At 45.6% G+C, this 25,000-nt stretch overlaps 1 protein-coding gene across 1 annotated transcript in view; it reads right to left on the bottom strand.

Moving 5' to 3' along the window:
• Positions 1-25,000, bottom strand: part of LOC110170326 (voltage-dependent T-type calcium channel subunit alpha-1I-like) — a 475,861-nt gene that overhangs the window by 44,704 nt on the left and 406,157 nt on the right. Inside the window, exon 36 of the mRNA XM_055158519.1 lies at positions 23,569-24,036. Within this exon, the coding sequence (XP_055014494.1) occupies positions 23,569-24,036 (468 nt within the window). The remainder of the gene's footprint in view (positions 1-23,568; positions 24,037-25,000) is intronic.

Here is a 25,000-nt window from a genome sequence, read left to right on the forward strand (position 1 = left end):
TCAGGCTAAATGTGCAGCCGTGTTTGCGAGTTAAACGTGTGAATGGAACAAAACACATCTCCAGGTCTGTTTGCGTTGAGGAAACTACATTTGAACAGAGAAAACGGCGTAAAACGAGCCCTTTAAACACTTCTCATCACAGCTCTGGAATCGTGCGCTGGCGGAAGAAGCCGTTTTGAATCCGAGCGTTTGTGGTGAAGTCCTCTCAGATGTTTCTGCTGATGCCTCCTTCTCTTTGTTCCCGGTGGAGGCTCAGGTCTTCGGGGCAGTGGAGCTCTGAAACGGCTCTTTCTTTATGTAAAACGATGCGCCGCTCTGCCTCCGTGTGGGTGGATGCATCAGCAGAACCGTTTCTTTGGTGGGAAATAATCTCCAGCGAACGCAGGTCGGGTCAGCGAGGACTTGTTTTACTTCTGCGGGGCATTGGCTGCGAACACGACACGTTTAGATCGCCGCGTTTCCTTTTACCGTTTTGAGAGTGTTGTTTTTGCCGCTCTGGGTCCCGCCTCCCTTTGCTCCCCGTGCTAAAACGCTCCCCCTTCAGAGCGAGAGCACAGCACAGTCAGTCTGCCTCCCACTTATGCTTTGTGAAGTTGTACAATATCGTTTTGTCTGAGTCTGAAAAGGCTCTGTGCCACATTTCCACTGTCATGTAAAGGGACGGGCATTCGATTACATTTTCTTAATCGATCGTCGGGGGAATTAATGATCAATCAATCAATCAATCAGTCAACAACTTTATTAAATCCAAAGGGCAATTCAGTTCGCACTTCTCTGGTCGTGCACAATCTATAAATAATAACAGAAAAAGAAAAACAGACACCGTACATACAAACCTCAGTGCATCAGGGACACAGTGGCAAATTCACTTTCCACTTAAAATCCTTACGGCAAAAGGAATAAAAGATTTGGCGTAGCGGTTGGTCTTTTGCCGTAGTCTGGCTCAGTACGGCCTTAGTCTTTTGTAACACCCGATGTCTCCACACACAGAGGCCAAATCCTCCGTCTGAACACCGCTGATTTTGCTGCAAACTTTCACAATCTGGTTCAGACCGTTCTCGTCTTTCACAGATCATCCATAAAACCAACAGATAAAAGAAAAGCTCAGCAAACTTTCGATAAGAGAATGATACAAATTATTTAAATATTAGACGATTCATTAAAAGAGCTGAGCTTCCGCATCAAGTGAACCCGCTGCTGTCCTCGTTTGACGATGTGCTCATTTCCCGAGTACTTTTTTCTACTACTTTTTTCCGGAAGTCCACAACCATTTCTTTGGTTTTAGCTACATTTAGGTCCAGGTGGTTATTATCAAACCGTTCAATGAAAGCGGGTAAAGCTCGGCCGTGGTCAGAGTTTGCTCCCTGCAGGACAGAGAGGAGGGCAGTATCATCTGAGAACTTGATCATGTCGCTCTCCTCATTTGCGAACCTACAACTGTCTGTGTACAAAATATAAAGCAGCGGAGACAAAACACAACCCTGGGGGACGCCAAATTTGTGAAACGATGGGATTGGACATTTCCCCGTTTACCAGGAATCTCTGTGTGCGGCGGGTTAAGAAGTTAAAACGTAGCAGTAAAAGCTGATCAGGTCGACTAAAAATAGAAGCTAATCTCTCAAAATATCTGGCTGCATCTTGTTAAAAGCTGAAGAGAAGTCTGCAAAAAGTGAGTCGGACTTTTCAAGGTGTTTATAAAAAAAGAAAGTTTTCTGCCTCCTCTACACCTTTCCCTGCTTGATACGCAAACTGCAATCGGTCTAGTTTACCATTGGTTAGAGAGAGGATATTCTCTTTTAGTAACTTCTCAAAGATTTTCATGACTAATGAGGTCAGAGCAACTGGTCTGAATTCTGAATGATCGATTATCGATTAATCATTAACGTTTTTATATTCAAGTTATCATTATTATTATTACTATCTGCATTACTAATCTGCATCAATAAATTCAACTTTACGACATATAACATAACGACTCTAGATTCCACATCAGCTGTTTGACATTATAATGTGTTTAATTCAGTTTTGTTCAAAAAGAACCACATCACTAATTTACATAAACTAAGTGAAGATAAAACTCCAGCTCTTGTGTCGCTGATTTATATAAATAGTTTAGTCCTGGTTTAGTCCTGGTTCAGTCCTAGTTTAGTCTTGGTTTTAGTCCTGCTTTTAGTCCTGCTTTTAGAAGTGGTTTAGACTGGTTTACTGGTTTTAGTCTGGTTTTAGTCCTGGTTTAATCCTGGTTTGTCTGGTTTAGACCTGGTTTTAGTCCTGGTTTAATCCTGGTTTAGTCCTGGTTTAGTTGTTTAGTTCTGGTTTAGTTCTGGTTTAGTCCGGTTTTAGTCTTGTTTAATCCTGGTTTAGTCCTGGTTTAGACCGGTTTAGTTCTGGTTTAGTTCTGGTTTAGTCCTGGTTTAGTTGGTTTAGTCCTGTTTTTCCTGTTTTTTCCTGGTTTAGTCCTCGTTTAGTCTGGTTTTAGTCCTAGTTTAGACCTGGTTTTAGTCCTGTCTGGTTTATTCTGGTTTAGTTTGGTTAGTCCTGGTTTTAGTCCTGTTTAACTGGTTTAGTCCTGGTTTGGTTTAGTTCTGGTTTAGTTCTGGTTTAGTCCTCGTTTATTTCTGGTTTTAGTCCCGTTAGTCTGGTTTTAGTCCTGGTTTAGTGGTTTAGTCCTGGTTTTAAGTCCTGTTTTAGTCCTGGTTTAGTCTCGTTTACTCCTAGTTTTTTCCTGGTTTAGTTTCTGGTTTAGTCCGTTTAGTGGTTAGTTGGTCTTATTTACCTGGTTTAGTCCTAGTTTTAGTCCTGGTTTTTTTTTTTTTTGGTCCTAGTTTAGTCTGGTTTAGTCTCTAGTCTGGTTTAGTCCTGATTTTATTTCTGGTTTTGGTCCTAGTTTAGTCCTGGTTTAGTCCTAGTTTAGTCCTGGTTTATTTTCTGGTTTGGTCCTAGTTTAGTCCTGGTTTAGTCCTGTTTTAGTCCTGGTTTAGTCCTGGTTTAGACTGGTTTAGTCCTGGTTTAATCCTGGTTTAGTCCTGGTTTAGTTGGTTTAGTTCTGGTTTAGTTCTTTTAGTCCTGGTTTAAGTCCTGGTTTATCCGGTTTAGTTTGGTTTAGTTCTGGTTTAGTCCTGGTTTAGTCCTGGTTTTAGTCCTGTTTTTTAGTCTGGTTTGTCCTCGTTTAGTCCTGGTTTTAGTCCTAGTTTAACCTGGTTTAGTCCTGGTTTAATCCTGGTTTAGTCCTGGTTTAGTTCTGGTTAGTTCTGGTTTAGTTGGTTTAGTTTGTTTACCTGGTTTTGAGACCAGTTTAGTTCTGGTTTAGTTCTGTTTAGTCCTCGTTTAGTCCTGGTTTTAGTCCTGGTTTAGCCTGTTTAGTCTGGTTTTAGTCCTGTTTTTAGTTTTGGTTTGTCCGTCCCTGGTTTAGTCCTGGTTTTAGTCCTGGTTTGACCTGGTTTTAGGTCCTGGTTTATTTTGGGGTTTAAGTCTGGTTTAGTCCCTGGTTTTTTTCTGGTTTAGTCCTAGTTTAGTCCTGGTTTATTCCTGGTTTTGGTCCTAGTTTAGTCCTGGTTCTAGTTTTGTTAGTTTAGTCCTGGTTTAGTCCTAGTTTTAGTCTGGTTTTTCTGGTTTTGGTCCTAGTTTAGGTTTAGTCTAGTTTTAGTCCTGGTTTCCTAGTTTAGTCCTGGTTTAGTCCTGGTTTTAGGTCCTGGTTTAGTCCTGTTTAGTCCTGTTTAGTCCTGGTTTACCTGGTTTAGTCCTGGTTTAATCCTGGTTTAGTCCTGTTTTACCCTGTTTAGTTTAGTCTGGTTTAGTTCCTGGTTTAGTCCTGGTTAGTCCTGGTTTGTCCTGGTTTAGTCCTGGTTTTAGTCTGTTTAGTCTGTTTAGTCTCGTTTAGTTGTTTAGTCCTGGTTTATCCTGGTTTTAGTCCTGGTTTAGTCCTGTTTAGTCTGGTTTAGTTTAGTTCTGGTTTTAGTCCTGGTTTTAGTCTGGTTTGTCCTGGTTTAGTCCTGGTTTAGACGGTTTAGTTCTGGTTTAGTTCTGGTTTAGTCTTGTTTATTTCTGGTTTAGTCCTCTGGTTTAGTCCTGGTTTTAGTCCTGGTTTAGTCCTGGTTTTGGTTTTAGTCCTGTTTTTAGTCTGGTTTAGTTTTTAGTCCTGGTTTTAGTCCTGGTTTTAGTCCTGGTTTTTTTCTGGTTTAGTCCTGGTTTAGTCCTGGTTTTAGTCCTGGTTTAGTCCTAGTTTAGCCTGGTTTAGTCCTGTTTTTTAGTTTTTGTCCTAGTTGTCTGTTTTAGTCCTGGTCCTGGTTTAGTCCTGTTTAGTCCTGTTTAGTCCTGGTTTAGTCCTAGTTTTAGTTGATTTAGTTTTGGTTAGTTTAGTCCTGGTTTAGTCCTGTTAGTCCTGGTTGGTCCTAGTTTAGTCTAGTTTTACTGGTCTGGTTGGTCCTGTCTAGGTGCAGTCAGGGGCCCTTGGTTTGGTCATCTCTGCTGTTTCGATGTTGTTCTGGTTTGCAGCCGATGTGAAGCGGTTCCAGTCTGAGGCCATGGTTCGAAGTCTTTGCTCAAGTGGAGGAGTTCTAGTGTTCTCCGGAGTGTGAGATTGACAGGTGGATCGGTGAGCTTCGGCTGTATCCGTTTGGTGTCTCAAGTCCTCTCCTTAGCTCAGTGAGTCCTCGAGAGGAGCCAGTTGAGGCTTCGGGCATCTGTTCTGATGCCTCCTGGGCGCCTCCCTCGGGAGGAGTTCCGGGCATGTCCACCGGGAGGAGGCCCCGGGGAAGACCCAGGACACGCTGGAGGGACTATGTCTCTCGGCTGGCTGGGAACACCTCAGGATTACCCCGGAGGAGCTGGAGGACGTGTCTGGGGTGAAGGAAGTCTGGGGTCCCTGCTTAGGCTGCTGCCCCACGACCCGACCCGGATAAGTGGACGAAAATGGATGGATGGATGGATGGTCCTAGTTTAGTCCTGGTTTTGGTCCTAGTTTAGTCCTGGTTTAGTCCTGGTTTGGTCCTGGTTTAGTCCTGGTTTGGTCCTGGGTTTAAGTCCTGGTTTGTCCTGGTTTAGTCCTGGTTTGGTCTGGTTTGGTCCTGGTTTAGTCCTGGTTTGGTCCTGGTTTAGTCCTGGTTTAGTCCTGGTTTAGTCCTGGTTTAGTCCTGGTTTAGTCCTGGTTTAGTCCTAGTTTGGTCCTGGTTTAGTCCTGGTTTGGTCCTGGTTTAGTCCTGGTTTAGTCCTGGTTTAGTCCTGGTTTAGTCCTGGTTTAGATCACGTCTGGTACATATAATCCCTTATTCTTTCGCTGCTACAAATCACTTCTTTAAACTTTTCCGACAAAGAACATTTCCACATAATTGGCGCCGCGAGGTAAAGTTCGTACAGGCTCAGCGCTCGTGCGTCTGGAACGCGCCGAGCGGAAAAAAGAACCGTCCAATTACCCTGAAAAAGTGAAAGTGGCGGTGCACGCGGCGCCGGTCACATGTTTCTATAGTGTCCTGTGAGTCCCCGTCTCACGGACAAAAGGTTATTCCACAGCTTCATTAACACGAGTAACGTCCACCCGACAACATCTACATTCAAACTCTTCATTATCCCACTGCCAGCTGGTCATTTCCCGTACTCAAGTATTCAAATTATTCTTATTCTAACTATGATGGGAGGGCATCTGACACAGTGTTTACCAAACTTTTTTTTGCGGGGAACCGTATTTTAAAAGTCACAGATCTTCGCGACACAAGTCAAAAGACGTTATTCGTAAATGACAAAGTAAATTGGTTATTGAACATTAATGAGGATATTTTATTGTTGACTGAGTGATTGTGTCTCTGAACAATTAGAAGCTGAGCCCCGGTCAAGCAGAAGTAAACAACAAGGCCAAAAATTCAAGTTAATTGATCTGATATAAAAATGTATTGAACAGATACATATTTACTCTAGTTTATCAAACTGTTGACCTTTTTTCTGTACCATTTTTGGTTCTAAAGTTCCATATGTTTTAAACAGACCATGTATGAAACATGGAACAAAAAATATTTCCCAAATTTCAAAGACCTGAAAATCATGTAAATAAATGTTTGTATTTCATCATATCTTGTGTTATTCCATCTTTGAACTGTTGATGAAGGGACATGATTTAAAATAAATATATACATTTAAAATGATAAAAATTTGCTTGGAAGGACTGACATATTTTATAGAAATAGTTTCTCTTTCATTTTGAAGTAATATTAAAGTATTTGGAAGAAAAAACTGACAAATTGATGTAAAATCCTGCACCTTCTACTTGTTTGTACAATTTTCCCTCCGTTACTTTTCCCTCCGTTACCATGACTTTCTTAATAAAAAATCTCATGAGTCAAAAAAGTAAGAGGTTTTTTCAACCTAATCTTGTACCATATGGTAGAAAACTATATGAAGCAAATATTCAAACCAGTTTGTTAAGGATATGTAAGTGAGAACCAAGAGTTATCACTGTTTGGATTTATTGACCAAAAAGTGCTGCATATTTCATTCCCTCCGTTACCGACATGAGTTTTTTAATTTTTTGTCTTGAACTTGAAAGAATATCACAGGTTTAACTTGACCCTGTTGGAGTGTAACTCTTTCCTACATTCTGATACTTTACTTATTTCAATAGTTCCTCTAGTTTCTGAATAAGAGACATTTGAATGTCAAAAATCTGACCCTGTTTCCCTCCGTTACCACTTGACTGGACCCACTACCGTATTTTCCGGGCTATTAGTCGCGCTCTTAAGCCTTTAACCTCATCAAAAAACGACCGTGCGCCACAATCCAGAGCGCCCCATACACGAATCCGCTCGGGTGTCCCAGCACGACTTCAGTAAACTACAAACCCGCAGAACACACAAACACACAAACACACACGGAGCAGACAGCGACCGCACAGCGAAAAACACCCACAGACACACTCATCACTCCACGCCGACGAGGAACGGAACGGAGGAACGGAACGAAAAAGTGATGAACGCGACGAGCGCTTCTAGACACGACTGAACAACTGAGTCACTGCGAACACGCCGACAATCCAGTGACAGACACTACTCCCTACACACCACAACTGAACAAACCCAGAGTCACCGTGAACGAACAAACAAACAAAACCACTCACCCATCACACTGTTGGGTTTCCTTTAAAGTCCCACGAGGTTTATTTGTGAAAAAAGTTCAAAAATAGACCATTTAATGACAGTGCGTCTTATAATCCAGAGCGACTAATAGCCCGGAAAATACGGTACTAAATTTTTAAACAATAAAACAACAAAAACAGTAATCAGTGTTTCCCAGAGATGTATGTATCTAGATGCAGATCGTGACAAGGTGACTCCAAAAAAAATCTGTAGTGACCCACTTCAGGGAAACAATGATCTAATGCACAGAGACATAAGAGGAGGACGGGAGGGCATCTGTCAATCTCACACTGCAGTGATGCGGTCACTGTGTCGGACCAATGTGTGAAGAAGAGGAGCTGAGCTGAAAAGGCAAAGCTCTCGATTTACCATCAGTCTATGTTCTTCCCCTCACCTCTGGTCATGAGCTCTGGGTAATGACCGAAAGGACGAGATGGTGGATACAAGCGTCCGAAATGAGTTTCCTCCGCAGGGCGTCTGGGCGTCTCCCTTAGAGACAGAGTGAGGAGCTCAGTCACACGGGAGGAGCTCGGAGTAGAGCCGCTGTCGTTCACATTTCCAGTTAAATGTGACTTGTATGTGACTCCAGTGTGAACATTAAACGGTCCAAAAGTGTCCCACATGTGACACTGGAGACACGACGACGTCAACCTCAGCGAGCGTCTCTGTGTTTACACAAGTTGTCCAAACATGGACGCAGCATCGAGCACCTGGAGATTTTAAAGTTCCTCTCGTACCGGAGCCACAACATGAACAACTTACTTGTTTTAAGGAGGAGATTGAGAAGGAGAAGGACGAGGTTTTTGGTCGTGGTGTTTTGTGGTGAGTGGAGATGTGCTTCACTTCAGTCACACAGAGTTCATTAACAATTTTCTCCTACTTCAGTGCAGAATAGTGACGTTTGTGTCTTGTTGATAACGTGTAGGTGGATGAATGCACTTTGACCGTTCAGACTGAAGTCACATGTCAAAAGATCAGATATGTATCAGTTTCAGGAGCACAGATCCAAGTGTCCTGGGTCACATTTGAACAAATCAGATCTGTGTGGTTCAGACTGACATTAAAAGATCAGATACAGGAACATCAAAAAATCAGATTTGGGTCACTTCAGGCTGCAGTCTGAACACAGTCTATGTCTCTGGACTCGCCTGGGAAGGTCTCAAAAAAGTCTGGAAAGTGTCCAGGGTGAAGGAAGTCAGAGAGTTCCCGCTTCGACTGCTGCCCCCGTGACCCAGCTCCGGTTAAGCGAGAAAAAAATGGATGGATGGACGGGAGGGAACCTGACACACTAGAATATAAAGCAGCAGAATGGGAGGGCATCTGACACACACAGTTACAGGAGAGTGAGAGAAGAGCATCTGACTCAGAGAAGTACAGGAAGAGGATGGGAGGGCATCTGACGCACTGGGACATGAGGATGTAGTGACACATATCGATATAATGATTAGAATCTTCTCACACACTTTAACACACACACACACACACACACACACACAGATCTGTTTGAAGGTTCTGGTTCTTGGAAAAAGCAGATTTAGCAAAACTGCACTTTTAGTTTCGTAGCCTCCAGATACAAAGTGAAGCTAAAGCCTGGTTTCCTAATTGGAGAAAGGAGCCGAAGAAAAATAAGGTTTAAAAACATGTTTAAAGTGGAGAGAGAGAGAGAGAGGGAGACTGGTTTGAGTCCCACAGCAGTGAGGGACAGGAGTCTGGTGAAGCTTTCTACACTTATGTTTAAGTGAAAATGTAGAAGTAAAAATGTTGTCAAAAGTACTGGAATCTGTAAAACAATGACTTAAAACACCACAACTACTGTTTAGATGAAGCTGTGACAAAATACAGTACGTATATTAAACGTTCTTTATATTACAAACAGACTTTTTTGTAAAATACTGAACATATAAACTCCACAGAAGCAGAGCGGGTGAGTTGTCGGCTTCATCAAACCAGGACCTGCAGCACTGGGGGTTTGCAGCCGAGTGTGAAGTGGGATGAAGAGCAGCTCCTCCAAGGCCGAGGTCATGGTTCTTGATCAGAAAAAAGGTGCCTTTCCCTGGGGTGGAGAGTCCTCGTCTCAAGTGGAGGAGTTCAAGTATCTCGGGGTCTTGTTCTGGAGTGAGGGGAGGACGGAGCGTGAGATTGACAGGTGGACAGGTGCAGCGTGGGCAGTGAGGCGGTCGATGTATCGGACCGTTGTGGTGAAGAGGAGCTGAGTCAAAAGGCGAAGCTCTGGATTTACCGTCAGTCTACGTTCCTCCTCTCACCTCTGGTCATGACTCTGGGTAATGACGAGATCGCAGATACAAGAAATGAGTTTCCTTCGCAGAGTGGCTGGGTGCTCCCTTAGAGACAGGGTGAGATGCTCAAGCACATGGGAGGAGCTCGGAGGAGAGCCACTGCTCCTCCATGTTGAGAGGAGCAGCTGAGGGGAGGACATCTTTTGCCTCCTGGGCTTCTCCATCAGGAGGTGTTCCAGGAGGAGGCCCTGGGGAAGACCCAGGACACACTGGAGGGACTGTGTCTCTGGACTGGCCTGGGAACACCTCGGGGACCCCCGGAGGAGCTGGAGGAAGTGTCCAGGGTGAAGGAAGACTGAGAGTCCCTGCTTAGACTGTTGCCCCCGGATAAGCAGAAGAAAATGGATGGATGGGTGAGTTTTGGGGTCAGATTTGGTCAGGATTCAGGTGTAGTGGTCACGCACAATCGAATGCAATGGAAACACTGTAGAGAGTTAAAAACAGAACACAGTTTTTCTCTGTATCATCACAATCCTGGGAAAATGTAACCTGTGTGTCTGGTGTCTGCTCAGGGAGCAGTAACATGACTGACACACATTATATGTGTCACTCTGAACTGACTTCTACACGTTACTGATCTGGAGTGATACAACCAAAAAATCTAACTTAAGGTGAAAAAAAAGCTCAGACATTTTTCCTGTTCACAAATGCACAAAGCTCCTCCCTCTGCAAGTTTATCACAAACTAAACATTCCTGTAGTATAAGTATAGAACTTTTCTATAAAGAACATGTGTCCTTTCTGTAAGTGACTTTGAAGATGTGGTTGGAGTCACGTCTCCCATGGAAAAGATTTGGCAGATTATGAAAACCTCTGCTGCTGAATCCAGGGTTTGGTCCCAGGTCAGTGGGTTTGATCACAGTCGGTCGGTGACTCTGTTCGTCATCATCACATGGTTCCAAACGTCTTTCTGGTTTGTGACGTAAGCGTGAATAGAGCCTGTGGAGGTTAAAATAAACTGAAGTCTGTCAGCGTCGTCATGTTCGTTTTGGTTTGTTTGGGCGCTTCACCTTTGGCTCCACCCACACCTCAACGCTGCGACGTGATTGGTCGACCTGAACTGAGTCCACGTTTCTGTGTGAGGTTAAAGGAGCGGACAAAATGGAAAACTGAAACAAGAATGAATGAAGCGACACACGACTCTACGAATGTTTGTGTGAGGAAGCAGTGTTATAAAATCATAAAAACCTCCAGAAGTCCTTTACAGTCTTGTCTCTCTTCCTCTTTTCTTCAGGGTTTATCAGTCTGTCTCTCTTTCTCTCTTCAGCAGGTTTGTCGGTCTGTCTCTCTCTCTCTCTCTTCGGTGGGTTTGTCAGTCTGTCTCTCTTTCTCTCTTCAGTGGGTTTGTCGGTCTGTCTCTCTCTTTCTCTCTTCAGTGGGTTTGTCAGTCTGTCTCTCTCTTTCTCTCTTCAGCAGGTTTGTCGGTCTGTCTCTCTTTTTCTCTCTTCAGTGGGTTTGTCAGTCTGTCTCTCTCTTTCTCTCTTCAGCAGGTTTGTCAGTCTGTCTCTCTCTTTCTCTCTTCGGTGGGTTTGTCGGTCTGTCTCTCTTTCTCTCTTCAGTGGGTTTGTCGGTCTGTCTCTCTCTTTTCTCTCTTCAGTGGGTTTGTCAGTCTGTCTCTCTCTTTCTCTCTTCGGTGGGTTTGTCGGTCTGTCTCTCTTTCTCTCTTCGGTGGGTTTGTCAGTCTGTCTCTCTCTTTCTCTCTTCGGTGGGTTTGTCGGTCTGTCTCTCTCTTTCTCTCTTCGGTGGGTTTGTCAGTCTGTCTCTCTTTCTCTCTTCGGTGGGTTTGTCAGTCTGTCTCTCTCTTTCTCTCTTCAGTGGGTTTGTCGGTCTGTCTCTCTCTTTCTCTCTTCGGTGGGTTTGTCGGTCTGTCTCTCTCTTTCTCTCTTCGGTGGGTTTGTCGGTCTGTCTCTCTTTCTCTCTTCGGTGGGTTTGTCGGTCTGTCTCTCTCTTTCTCTCTTCAGTGGGTTTGTCAGTCTGTCTCTCTTTCTCTCTTCGGTGGGTTTGTCGGTCTGTCTCTCTTTCTCTCTTCGGTGGGTTTGTCGGTCTGTCTCTCTTTCTCTCTTCAGTGGGTTTGTCGGTCTGTCTCTCTCTTTCTCTCTTCGGTGGGTTTGTCAGTCTGTCTCTCTTTCTCTCTTCAGTGGGTTTGTCAGTCTGTCTCTCTCTTTCTCTCTTCGGTGGGTTTGTCAGTCTGTCTCTCTCTTTCTCTCTTCGGTGGGTTTGTCAGTCTGTCTCTCTCTTTCTCTCTTCGGTGGGTTTGTCAGTCTGTCTCTCTCTTCTCTCTTCGGTGGGTTTGTCGGTCTGTCTCTCTTTCTCTCTTCGGTGGGTTTGTCGGTCTGTCTCTCTCTTTCTCTCTTCAGTGGGTTTGTCAGTCTCTGTCTCTCTCTTTCTCTCTTCGGTGGGTTTTGTCAGTCTGTCTCTCTCTCTTTCTCTCTTCGGTGGGTTTGTCAGTCTGTCTCTCTCTTTCTCTCTTCAGTGGGTTTGTCAGTCTGTCTCTCTCTTTCTCTCTTCAGTGGGTTTGTCAGTCTGTCTCTCTCTTTCTCTCTTCAGTGGGTTTGTCAGTCTGTCTCTCTTTCTCTCTTCAGTGGGTTTGTCGGTCTGTCTCTCTCTTTCTCTCTTCAGTGGGTTTGTCAGTCTGTCTCTCTTTCTCTCTTCGGTGGGTTTGTCGGTCTGTCTCTCTCTTCTCTCTTCAGTGGGTTTGTCAGTCTGTCTCTCTCTTTCTCTCTTCTTCGGTGGGTTTGTCAGTCTGTCTCTCTCTTTCTCTCTTCGGTGGGTTTGTCAGTCTGTCTCTCTCTCTCTCTCTCTTCTCTCTCTCTTCAGTGGGTTTGTCAGTCTGTCTCTCTCTTCTCTCTTCTCTCTTCGGTGGGTTTGTCGGTCTGTCTCTCTTTTCTCTCTTCGGTGGGTTTGTCGGTCTGTCTCTCTTTCTCTCTTCAGTAGGTTTGTCAGTCTCTCTCTCTTTCTCTCTTCGGTGGGTTTGGAGTCGCCCGGGGCCCTGAGCTGCTCTTTGATAAATCGCTGCAGTTTCAGTGGCACGTGTGTACTCTCTCTGTGTTAAATATACCGGGATCAGTCTGACAGTGACAGGAGCAGAAAAGACTCGAGACGGCCGCCCACGCACCCCCCCCCCCCCCCCCCCCCCCCCCCCCCCCCCACCCCCCCCCCCCCCCCCCCCCGTCTCCCCCCTCGTCGTCTCTTTGGCTCCGCGAGGGAACTACAGAGTCTCCGAACACATTCACCCAGAGACGCAGACAGAAGCGGCGTCTCGGAGCCTCGTGCAGTTAAAGAGACTAGAGCTTTTAATGACGTTATAATGAATACCTGCAGTGTTTTGTTTGTCGCTCGGCGTTCGCTCCACGGCCCCGCGCACACACTTCAGCTCCCTCCACAGAGCCTCGTTCACACAGTCACTACATTCTCCTCAACACAGGTCAGGGGATTCTAGTGTCTGAGTGAAAGGAGCAAGGTTTATAAGACTTATTTTCTTCCTGTTCCTTTTGTTCCTGCAGCAAAGACGACGCAAATAATGGTTGAAATATGAATTTATGTTAACTGTCTGATTTTCTTCTCTTTAAATTGATGCCAACAAAATAATAGCAGACTTCTGGTTATGGCCGCAAACTAGACAGACGTGTGCCGCTGCTCTGATACTTTCTGTGCAACATCCTGTTGCAGATTGCATTTTTTTTTTTCTGTACCATTTTTGGTTCTAAAGTTCCATATGTTTTAAACAGACCATGTATGAAACATGGAACAAAAATTATTTCCCAAATTTCAAAGACCTGAAAATCATGTAAATAAATGGATGTATTTCATCATATCTTGTGTTATTCCATCTTTGAACTGTTGATGAAGGGACAGGATTTTTAAAAAAAAAATAAATAAAATTTTAAATTATAAAAATTTGCTTGGAAGGACTGACATATTATAGAAATAGTTTCCTTTCATTTTGAAGTAATATTAAAGTATTTGGAAGAAAAAAGTGACAAATGATGTAAAATCCTGCACCTTCTACTTGTTTGTACAATTTTCCCTCCGTTACTTTTCCCTCCGTTACCATGACCTTTCTTAATAAAAAATCTCATGACGTTTTTCAACCTAATCTTGTACCATATGGTAGAAAACTATATGAAGCAAATATTCAAACCAGTTTGTTAAGGATATGGAAGTGAGAACCAAGAGTTATCACTGTTTGGATTTATTGACCAAAAAGTGCTGCATAAAGAATCTCACAGGTTTAACTTGACCCTGTTGGAGTGTAACTCTTTCCTACATTCTGATACTTTACTTATTTCAATAGTTCCTCTAGTTTCTGAATAAGAGACATTTGAATGTCAAAAATCTGCCCCTGTTTCCCTCCGTTACCACTTGACTGGACCCATGAGTGAATTAGAGATGCACCAACAGGATCGGACAAGCAGAGGTTCACGTCTCTGTGGTTGTGGCGCACTCAAGGACAGGGGTGAAAAGTTGGAAAAGAGGAACCGGGTCCTGGAGGATAAGTTAAAAGACATGGAAACCAGATGGCGCTTGAATAACGTACGACTCGTGGGACGGTCAGAGGGAGCAGCCCGGACTCATGCTCGTTTCCTGAGAGCTGATACCAGATGTGCTGGATATGACACCGCTGCGATCGCCCTTGATACTGGAGAAAGCGCCGCATTGAGCCAAAAACAAAATAACAGCATGAGCAATAAATAAATAAAACATAAATCTGTAATAAAAAAAATAAAAAAAAAAAACTCTTGGGCTGTGTCCAGATGTTCACCCTAGCTCCTCATTCACTGCATCAGCCCGCACACTTCAGCGCCCTCTACAGAGCACTCACTCACAGAACGATTCAGACGCACAGCTGACGTTCAGTTTCATTTCTCTCAGAATACACTAGACCGAAAGTTGTAGAGCGCGAACCGACCGATGAGAGAAGATCTGTGAAGTCATGACGTTAAACTGAAGCGTCTGTCTGTGTCTCTTTTGTGGAACAGCACAACAGTAAACAAAACGTTCAGATGCATGTAGACGAAGACAGACATTCTGTGTTGGCGAAGATTCCTGAGATCGAGGATTTAAAGACGGAACAAAGAGAATGTTTGGTAAATTTTATCAAGAGGAAAAGACGTTATTGCTCTTCTTCCTACGGGATTTGGAGCATTACAAACGTCACGACCAAACAGCAGCGATTGGTTGAATAAAAAAAGTACCCGCCTACTGTCGAGCGAACGAATCCTAAGGCTGTGAGGTCAGATGATTTGTACAAAGTGAAACGAAGTAAAACCAGCTGATGAATCAGGCTACGGTTTGTCTGTGTGTTTTTGCTAAAATGTGCATTACAGTTACAGTTACAATCTGTGTGTCGTTCTTTCATTCATTTTTCAAAATAAAACCAAAAATAAGAAAACGCAAAAACAACTATTTTCTTCATTATTTGTCTCCAAAACGAAAATGAAAAAACAGATAATGATTCGTTTTTTCAGTTTTCGATTTTGTGTTTAAATGAATAACAAAAAAAACCAAAAAAAAAACAGATAATGGACTGAACCAGGACTAAACCATTTTCAGACCTGGTCTGGTCCCGGTCCCAGTCTCAGTCTGGTCCCAGCCTCAGTCCTGGTCTGAGTCCCGGTCTGAGTCCCGGTCTGAGTCCCGGTCTCGGTACCGGTCTCGGTCCCGGTCTCGGTCTCAGTCCGGTCCCGGCCTCAGCCTCAGTCCTGGTCCTTTCCCCAGTCTCAGTCCCGGCCTCAGTCCCGGCCTCAATCATGGTCTGGTCCTGGTCCTGTTCCCAGTCTCAGTCCTGTCTAGTCTTGGTCTCAGTCCCGGCCTCAGTCCGGCCTCAGTCCCGGTCTCAGTCCTGGTCTCAGTCCCGGTCTCAGTCCCGGTCTCAGTCCCGGTCTCAGTCCCGGTCGCAGTCTCGGTCTCAATCATGGTCTGGTCCTGGTCTGGTCCTGGTCTCAGTCCTAGTTCTGTTCCCAGTCTCAGTCCGGTCTCAGTCCCGGTCTCAGTCCTGGTCTCAGTCCCGGTCTCAGTCCCGGTCTCAGTCCCGGTCTCAGTCCTGGTCTCAGTCCCGGTCTCAGTCCCGGTCGCAGTCTCGGTCTCAATCATGGTCTGGTCCTGGTCTCAGTCCTAGTTCTGTTCCCAGTCTCAGTCCCGGTCTCAGTCCCGGTCTCAGTCCCAGGTCTCAGTCCCGGTCTCAGTCCCAGTCTCAGTCCCGGTCGCAGTCTCGGTCTCAATCATGGTCTGGTCCTGGTCTGGTCCTGGTCTCAGTCCCGGTCTCAGTCCCGGTCTCAGTCTTGTCTACTCTCGGTTTCAATTACAGTCTGGTCCTGGTCTTAGTCCCAGTCTGGTTCCGGTCTGGTCCCGGGCTTGGTTCAGTCCTGGTTCAGTCCGGCATCGCAGTTTAATCACATAAATCGGTCATTATCTGTTTTTTTTTTTTTTCATTTTGGTTTTGGAGACAAATAATGAAGAAAACTGTTATTTTTTCATTTTCTTATTTTTGTTTTTTAATTTAAAAAAACAAATGAACGAACCACACATGGATTTGTTACAGTAATTGTTAAACATTTTTCCTGTAGAGGTACATGTAGAGCCCCCCGGCCTGACGTCACTGAACAGTCTTCAGTCTCTGTGTCGATGTCAGAGGTGCAGAGTTTCTGTTACTTTCTGTATTTTTGTACTTTTCTTCTCAACTTTCTCTTTTTCCACAAATTAACTGGTGTAAAACTATTATAAATATTGACCACAAAAATAACACGAAAATCTGTCAGAAGCTTTAAAAATTTGGCCCGAATGACAAAAAAATTGATTTAATTGTGTAAAAAGTGTCGACAAAAATATCCCCCGATGTTCCAGCCCTAATCAGACGCATTGTTCTGAAAGAGAACGAGTCCATCTCCTCCTCTCCTCTACTCTTCCTCCTCCTCTACTCTTCCTCCTCCTCTTTCTCTTCCTCCTCCTCTACTCTTCTCCTCCTCTTCTCTCTCTTCCTCCTCCTCTCTCTCCTCCTCCTCTTCTCTTCCTCCTCCTCTACTCTTCCTCCTCTCTCTCTTCCTCTCTCTCTCTTCTTCTCTCTCTCCTCCTCCTTCGCTCTTTCCTTCCCTCTCTGCTTTTCTTCCTCCTTTCTGTATTTTCCTCTCCTCATTTCTTCTCTCTTCTTTCTCCTCCTTTCTATCTCTCCCTGCTCCCCTTTCCTCCACTCTTCTCTCTTTCTTTCTCTCTCCCTCCTCATTCCTTGTCCTCTCCTCTCTCTCTCTCTCTCTTCCTTTCTGTATCTCTTCCTGTTCCCCTCTTTCCTCCACTCTTCTCTTTCTCTCTCCCTCTCCTCCACTCCCTCCCTTTTCACTCCTCTCCACGTCCTCATCCACTCTCTCTCTCTCCCCCTCCTCCTCATTTCTTGTCCTCTCCCCTCTCTCTCTCTCCCCTCTTCTATCTCCTCCTCTCTATATTTCTCCCTTCTATCTTCTCTCTCTCTCTCTTCTTCCCCCTCTCCTCCTCCTCATCTCTGTATCTCTCCTCCTCCTCTCTCTCTCTCTCTCTCTTCTCTCTTCTTTGTATCTCTCACCTCCTCCTCCTCTCTCCTTGTCCTCTCCTCTCTCCCTCCATCCTCCTCCTTTCTGAATCTCTCCCTCCTCTTTCTCTCTTCCCCTCCTCCTCTTTCCACCTCCTCTCCTCTCTCTCTCTATCCTCCTTTCTGTACCTCTTCCTGCTCCCCTCTTTCCACCACTATTCTCTCTCCCTTTCCCCCCCCCTCTTTCTCTCTCTCTCTCTCTCTCCACGTCCCCCTCCTCTTTTTCCTCATCCTATCCTCCCTCCTTTGCTCTCCTCCTAACTCTTCCTCCTCCCCCTTTCTTTCTCTAACTCTTCCTCCTCTCTCCCTCTTCCTCTCTCCACCACTCTCCTCCTCTCTGCATCTCCCCCTCTCTCCTCCTCCTCTCTCTCTCCTCACTCCTCTCCCATGTCCTTATCCTCTCCTTCTTCTTTCTCTCTCCCCCTCCTCCTCTCTGTATCTTTCTCTCCTCTTCCTCCCCTCCTCTCTCTCTCTCTCTGTCCCTTTCTCACTTCTCTCTCTCCTCTTCTCTGTATCTCCCTCTCCTCTTCTTCCCCCTCTCCTCCCCCCCTCTCTCTTTCTCTCTCTCCCCTCCTCTTTGTATCTCTCTCTCATCTTTCCTCTCTACCTCCTCCTCTCCCGCTCTCTCTCTCTCTCGTCTCTCTCCTCCTCTCTGTATCTCCCTCTCCTCCCCCCCTTCCTCTCTCTCTTTCTCTCTCCCCTCCTCCTCTTCTTTGTATCTCCTCTCTCTCATCCTCTCCCTCTCTCTCTCTCATCTCTCTCTCTCTCTCTCTTCTCCTCCTCTCTCTCTCTCCTCTCTCTCTCCCCTCCTCCTCCTCCTCCCTCCGTCTCTCTCTCTCTCTTTCATTGTTTTCTCGTCATGTGTTGGGTTCGTTCCTCTGGCGTGAGTAAAGCCGTTCTAAAAATACTCTTGATTTGTGGTTTTTTTCTCGTGGCGTGTGATTGGAGCGTCGCACAAACGTCCCCCGCTCGCCAATATTTTTAGCTCCTGTGATTTCTCTCTCCGCATATGTTGAATGTTCGGGCGGAGAGGAGGAGGACGCCGACACCAACGCCACAGCCAACAACGCCAACGCCAACGCCACCTCCTCCTCCACCGTGACCGAAAACTTCTCCAGACACACGCTCGGTCTAACACTGCTCTGTTTTAACTAGAAAACAATAATCAAATGTTTTCTTATTTCAGCAGTTAACTCGAGTAGTTTGTGGCCGTTACCGGTTTGTCAAGTGTTTGGATGGAGACGCTGGGAAAATCAGGAGCCACAGGAGGTTGTTGTGTCCTTAGGCAAGACACTTCACCCACATTGTCTAGTGTGTGAGTGATGGTGGTGGTCATTGATTGACATGGCAGCCACGCTTCTGTCAGTCTGCCCCAGGGCAGCTGTGGCTACAACAGCAGCTCACCATCACCAGGTCTGGAGAGAAAGAATAATGACTGTATAAAAGCTCTGTGAAGTGTCTTTGTGACATGTGTCTGTGAAAATACAAGTAAGTATAGAAATAAAGACTTATTTATTTACTAGTTTCCTTCTCGTTTGCCACGTTTACATGAGCTTTAATTCTGAATAAAACATTTTCTGGTCGATGTACGTCGTACGTTCGTGTCTCTGTACAATTAGAACCTTCCCCAACCCCAGACGCTGAGCGGAATTAAATAAAGAGGATTTAAGAAGTTTTCAATGTAAACCTCAATTCAGAATTATTATTTCTGGCAAGTCTTTACTTTTGGAACACAAGTCCAACTTGAAAAACAACAAGGCTCAACTCAGCTTGAAGATTTTATTGTAAACTATTATGTACTATTAACTAATTTGATTCCTTTAGTAGTAGTAGTAGTAGTAGTAGTAGTAGTAGTAGTAGTAGTAGTAGTAGTAGTAGTAGTAGTAGTAGTAGTAGTAGCAGCAGCAGGTCAAAAACCTTTAAAGTAAACAAATGTGTAATTAAATTAAATTTACAATTTCATTAGTTATATAATCTATTTTAATTTTAATTAATACACTTCAATATATATATATATATATATATATATATATATATATATATATTGTATTTATTTATAATATTTACTACACATTTGATACATGAATTTAAATAGCTAAAATTTTACCAATACATTTTTAATCCCAAATATAACTTGTTTTTATACAGTTTTAAATGACTACATGAAATGTAATATTTTATTATTTCAAGACAAATTTTGATAAATAAATACATTGTTTTTAATTGCTAAATAACATATATATATTTTTAACTAAAGCTACTTTAACTTAGAATTTACATCATTTACTTTAAATCAGATTTACTACTTTATTAATAATAAAACTATTTATTTATTCAACTTAGCTCTATTTTGGCATTTTCAAACTTAAATTGAATTTATTTACTATTTACTTCAACTAAACTTAAAGGTTGTATGGAGGATTATTGTCAATGAAAGTTTAAAATACCATTACAGAGACGCAGCAGCCTCGTAATTATGATGACCAAAAAAAAAAAGAATGAAAATCTATCAACTGTGGACGTAGTGAGGCCAGAGAAACATCAGCCAATAGAAAACAAGGCTGCCTCATTTCCTATTGGCTGTTGGGTTGTCAATCAAACTCCCTAGTGTAATTGACTCCTCGGTGCGCGGGGATTACGTGGTTTATGCAGCAGTTTTTAGAGGATTTTTCAAACTGTAGCTTCCTCGCATTTCGCACAAAGTTTGTTGCGACGGCGGACGAGAATCAGCGACCAGTTCGCCGTAAAAGAAAGTCCGTTTTTGAGGTCGCTGAAAGAAGAAGAGAAGGGGAAAAGGAGCCAAGACAAACTGAGGTGATTCTTGGAGATCTCTTCCAGCGATTGGATGAATGAAGCAGATGAACGGTCTAAAAACTGATGCGCTGGTTGATAAATTATTTCTAAACAGGTCACTTCAACAGTGATTCTGAACACACACTGGACGTAAACAAGCGTAATTTCTAGAGTAAAGAGGCGGGAGGAGATGTTTCTTCTGAGGGAGGAGGAAGGTGGTGTCACTCATGCACAACATTTGAAAAAGGACCGTCGCTGTATGTCACCTCCCTTAAAAAATCCTCTATACAACCTTTAAAACTCATTTTAAAAGGTAAATGTCCTCACCGGTGTCTCTGTGTTTCCCCTCACGTTCCTTCGTTTGGTTCTGTTTGTGTTTTGCGCACCTGGGCATTAAATGATTCCAGAGATGCACCTGGTTACCTGATTTTTTTTCTTGCTGCCATCTACTGGCCAGACTCAAAATAACCTCATCAACTAATAAAAAAGGAGAGGAGAGGGGAGGAGCGGTGAAGAGGAAGAGGAGGGAGCAGAGGTGAGAGGAGGCAGGGCTCAGGAGTCCAGGTGAAGACTTGGTGCAGGGACTGGGCTTTTTCACTTGACAATTTCCATGTAAACTCGAACGAGAATATTTTAATTCCCAACTATTTAATTCAGAACAATCAATATGGAAATTTAAAAAAACATCATGTAAACGTGGCCAAATTCATGAATCACTCCAAAGACAACTTCAGAGGTTCAACGCTGAAGTTCTATTTGGAGTGATTCATGTTTGATTCATGTTTTTGTTTTGTTTTGTAGTACTTTTATTATCCCCGTAGGGAAACTGTCCTCTGTATTTCACTTTCAGGAGCAGTGGGAGGCACATGAGGCGCCCGGGGAACCATCTCCATGATCTCGTTGCTTGGCTTGGTCAGGACAACCTCAGCTGGAGTGAGTAAGTTTTTATTTATAGCACTTTTTATCGACATGTGTCACGATGAGTCTTTACAGAGCATTATTCATGGAGGATTTTACCTACGCTGCATCTTTATTCTCCCGTTTTCACGACGCCGCGGCCCTGATTTACGTTTTCGCCGCCAGTGTAAAAGGGAAAAAAAGAGAAAAGACGATCCCGTTTCTGTTTCTGTGAGTCACACGTCTGACAGATCGATCACAGACGCAGCAGCAGGAGGCCTCACTCTGAGACTCCCCCGATCACCGCAGACAAACAATTAAGACAAAGTACAGTTTTCTGCTAAATGGATCTTCTGGAGTTTTCTCTCACTTTATGACGGCGTTTCCTCGTCAAAAAGGAGCTCATAAGTTGGCGGTTCGAATCTCGCTCTCGACATAAACATCATTCTTTGAGCGGTTTGATCCACTGACTCACAGGTTGGAGGTGTGATTCCAGCTCCCACAAATGAATGCTGTCTTTGTGTCCTTGGGCAAGACACTTAACCCCCCTCATCCTGGGTGTCTGTGTTCTCCGGTGTGTGAGTGAGTGGTTCCTCTGAGTGACTTGAAGCTGGAAAAGCGTTGTATAAAAATGTGACCATGTACCAAAAACACGTCTGAAACATCCATCCATCCATCTTCTTCCGCTTATCCGGGGTCGGGTCGCGGGGGCAGCAGCCTAAGCAGGGACTCCCAGACTTCCTTCACCCCAGACAAGTCCTCCAGCTCCTCTGGGGGGACCCCGAGGTGTTCCCAGGCCAGCCCAGAGACATAGTCCCTCCAGCGTGTCCTGGGTCTTCCCCGGAACACCTCCCGAGGGAGGCGCCCAGGAGGCATCTGGAACAGATGCCTGAGCCTCAACTGCTCCTCTCGACGTGGAGGAGCAGCGGCTCTACTCTGAGCTCCTCCCGTGTGACTGAGCTCCTCACCCTGTCTCTAAGGGAGACGCCCAGACACCCTGCGGAGGAAACTCATTTCGAGCGCTTGTATCCACGATCTCGTCCTTTCGGTCACTACCCAGAGCTCATGACCAGAGGTGAGAGTAGGAACGAAGACTGACCGATAAATCGAGAGCTTCGCCTTTCGACTCAGCTCCTCTTCACCACAACGGTCCGATACAGCGACCGCATCACTGGAGACTCTGCACCTGTCCACCTGTCAATCTCACACTCCATCCTCCCCTCACTCGAGAACAAGACCCCGAGATACTTGAACTCCTCCACTTGAGGCAGAGACTCTCCACCCACCCGGAGAGGGCAAGATGCCTTTTTCCAGTCGAGAACCATGGCCTCGGATTTGGAGGAGCTGATCTTCATCCCAGACGCTTCACACTCGGCTGCAAACTGCCTCAGTGCTGCAGGTCCTGGTCTGATGAAGCCAACAGGACAACATCATCTGCAAACAGCAGAGATGATCCTGTGGTCCCCAAACCGGACCCTCCAGCCAACAGAACCGGTGACAGGGGCGGCCCTGGAGGAGTCCAACATGCACCGAGAACAGGTCTGACTTACTGCGGCAACAAACACAGCTCCTGCTCCGGTCATACAGGGACCGGACAGACCTTAGTAAAGGGCCATATCAGCTGTTTGACATTATAATGTGTTTAATTCAGTTTTGTTCAAATCTCACAGAAACAAAACTTAAAACCACATCACTAATTTACATAAACTAAGTGAAGATAAAACTCCAGCTCTTGTGTCGCTGATGTGGTTCAACTTGTGTTGGATTAAAAGACATGACTCAGGTGAATACAGGTCAGTGTGACCAGATTTGTGTTTGTCAAAACCAGGACAGCGTACGGGGGGAGGGGGGCGGGGCCTCGTCATCCACATTGAGCGACTCTCACCTGGAAAAACTTTTTCCCACTGGACACAGAAACATATGTGCTGCTTTATCCACTGTGCACATGGACTCACACTTGTCCCAACGCAACGGAAAGTGTGGAATTTCTTCTACAAATCCTGGTTAAATCCACATTTGTGCTTCGGTTCGTTACAGACTGACCCACTGTTTGTGTCTCGCTCCTTCTGATGCAGAGACACATGTACACACCTGTTTGGTCACAACACACACAACAACCTACATTCAGTTTGTCGGTTAAAATTACGTGGTCGTACGTGTGCAGTGCAGCTCTTTATTTAACAGTCATTTCATTCATGTACAGTCACTTTATTTATCCTGGTTTCTCATAAACAGAATATTGTCTTATTCAGGAAACTGAATGTGTTGTGCAGAGGTGGGAACTTGCAAGACATGACTTGGACTCAAGACTTGACTTGATCAAATGGACTAAGACTTGGGACTCAATTTGAACCTGAAGGTCAATAACTTGGGACTTGACTCGGACTTGAGGCCTGTGACTTGAAAGAAGCACTTTTAAATCTGAATTTTTTCTATTCTGAGCGTAATGATTCACACTAAGATCTTGTCATGACATTTATAAAGGGAAAATAAACATTTCTACAACTCGTACATACTCTATAAATACTCAAATATAAATATAATATGATTCTTTAAGTACAATTTATCTTAAAAGTCAAATAAATAGCAAAAATCTAAACTATATTTTGTACTTTACTTTGAGCTTCAAGTCATTTCAAGTCTTTAAACCTGGACTTGACTTGGACTTATGGACCAGCGTCTGGAGACTCGACTTGGACTTGCGGGTATTTGACTTGAGGCTCGGACTTGAGGTCAAAGACTTGAGACTTACTTAAAACTTACAAAACAAAGACTTGGTCCCAGCTCTGGTGTTGTGTAATAGTGGTATCGGTATCGGCATGTGGTATCGACAAACGTTTAACAAGTACAAGTATATTATCGGTAAGTATCGGTATCGTAGGGGGCATGAGCGTCAGTCTTACCTGTGCAGGTGAGTACAGGCGACACCGATGATGATGATGATGATGATGATGAAGTGCGAGTCCTTCGTGTCCTCCTCCGGCTCCGGCGCCCCCCCCCGGCGGTCCCACGGTCGCCGCGACGGGCAGGGCTCCTCCGCCGGCCCCTCCCAGCCCCCCCGCGGCCCCGCCCGCCACCGCCCCCCCCGCCGCGGCCGTGGCCCCGGCGATGGCCCCGATGTTTCCCATCATGCAGCAGAGGCCCCCCTGCGCCAGCTCCAGCTCGATCTCGGCGTCCATCTCGGCGTCCTCCTGCGCCTCTTTGTTGGAGTCGTCCAGGTGCTTCATGAGAACCGCCACCACCACGTTTATGAGCACGAACTGAGCCGTGAGCACGAACGACACGAAGTACAGAGGAGAGATGAACTGAAGGCCCGCGTGACAACCGTAATCTGAACCAGGACCGTCAGGAGGACACTCCCGCAACGTGTCCTACAGGAGGAGACACGGAGGAGGGGAGGGGGAGGAGGAGAGGAGGAGGAGAGGAGAGGAGGGAGGGAGGAGAGGAGGAGAGGAGGAGAGAGAGGGAGAGAGGAGAGAGAGGAGGAGAGAGAGGGAGAGGAGAGGGGGAGAGAGGAGAGAGGAGGAGAGAGAGGAGAGAGGAGGAGAGGAGAGGAGGAGAGAGGGAGGAGAGAGGAGAGGAGAGGGAGAGGAGGAGGAGGAGGAGAGGAGAGGAGGAGGAGGAGGGAGAGGAGAGAGAGGAGGAGAGGAGGAGGAGAGAGGAGGAGAGGAGGGGAGAGGAGAGGGAGAGGAGGAGAGGGAGAGGGGAGAGAGGGAGGAGGAGGAGGAGAGGGGAGGAGAGGAGGAGGAGGAGGAGAGGAGGGAGGAGAGGAGAGGAGGAGAGGAGGAGAGGAGGAGAGGAGAGGAGGAGGGAGGAGGAGGAGAGGAGGAGAGGAGGGAGGAGGAGAGGAGAGGAGAGAGGGAGGAGAGGAGAGAGGAGGAGGAGGAGGGAGGAGAGGAGAGAGAGGAGAGAGGAGAGAGGAGAGGAGAGGAGGAGAGGGAGGAGAGGGAGGGAGGAGAGGAGGAGGAGGAGGAGAGGAGGAGAAGGAGAGAAGAGAGAGAGGAGGAGAGGAGGAGAGGAGAGGAGGAGATGAGGAGAGGAGGGGGAGAGAGGGAGGAGGAGAGAGGAGCGAAGGAGGAGAGGAGGAGAGTAGAGGAAGGAGACAGAGGAGAGGAGGAGAGGAGAGGAGGAGAGGGAGGAGAGGAGGAGAGGAGAGGAGGAGAGGAGGAGAGAGGAGGAGAGAGGAGGAGAGAGGGGAGAGGGAGAGAGGAGAGAGGAGAGGAGAGGGGAGAAGGAGGAGAGGAGAGGAGGAGAGGAGGAGAGGGAGGAGATGAGGAGAGGAGGGGAGAGAGGGAGGAGGAGAGAGGAGCGAAGGAGGGAGAGGGGAGAGAGAGG

Source organism: Boleophthalmus pectinirostris, unplaced genomic scaffold (assembly GCF_026225935.1).
Source record: "Boleophthalmus pectinirostris isolate CB_2022bp ecotype Guang Dong unplaced genomic scaffold, ASM2622593v1 HiC_scaffold_22, whole genome shotgun sequence".
NCBI classification, from domain to species: domain Eukaryota; kingdom Metazoa; phylum Chordata; class Actinopteri; order Gobiiformes; family Gobiidae; genus Boleophthalmus; species Boleophthalmus pectinirostris.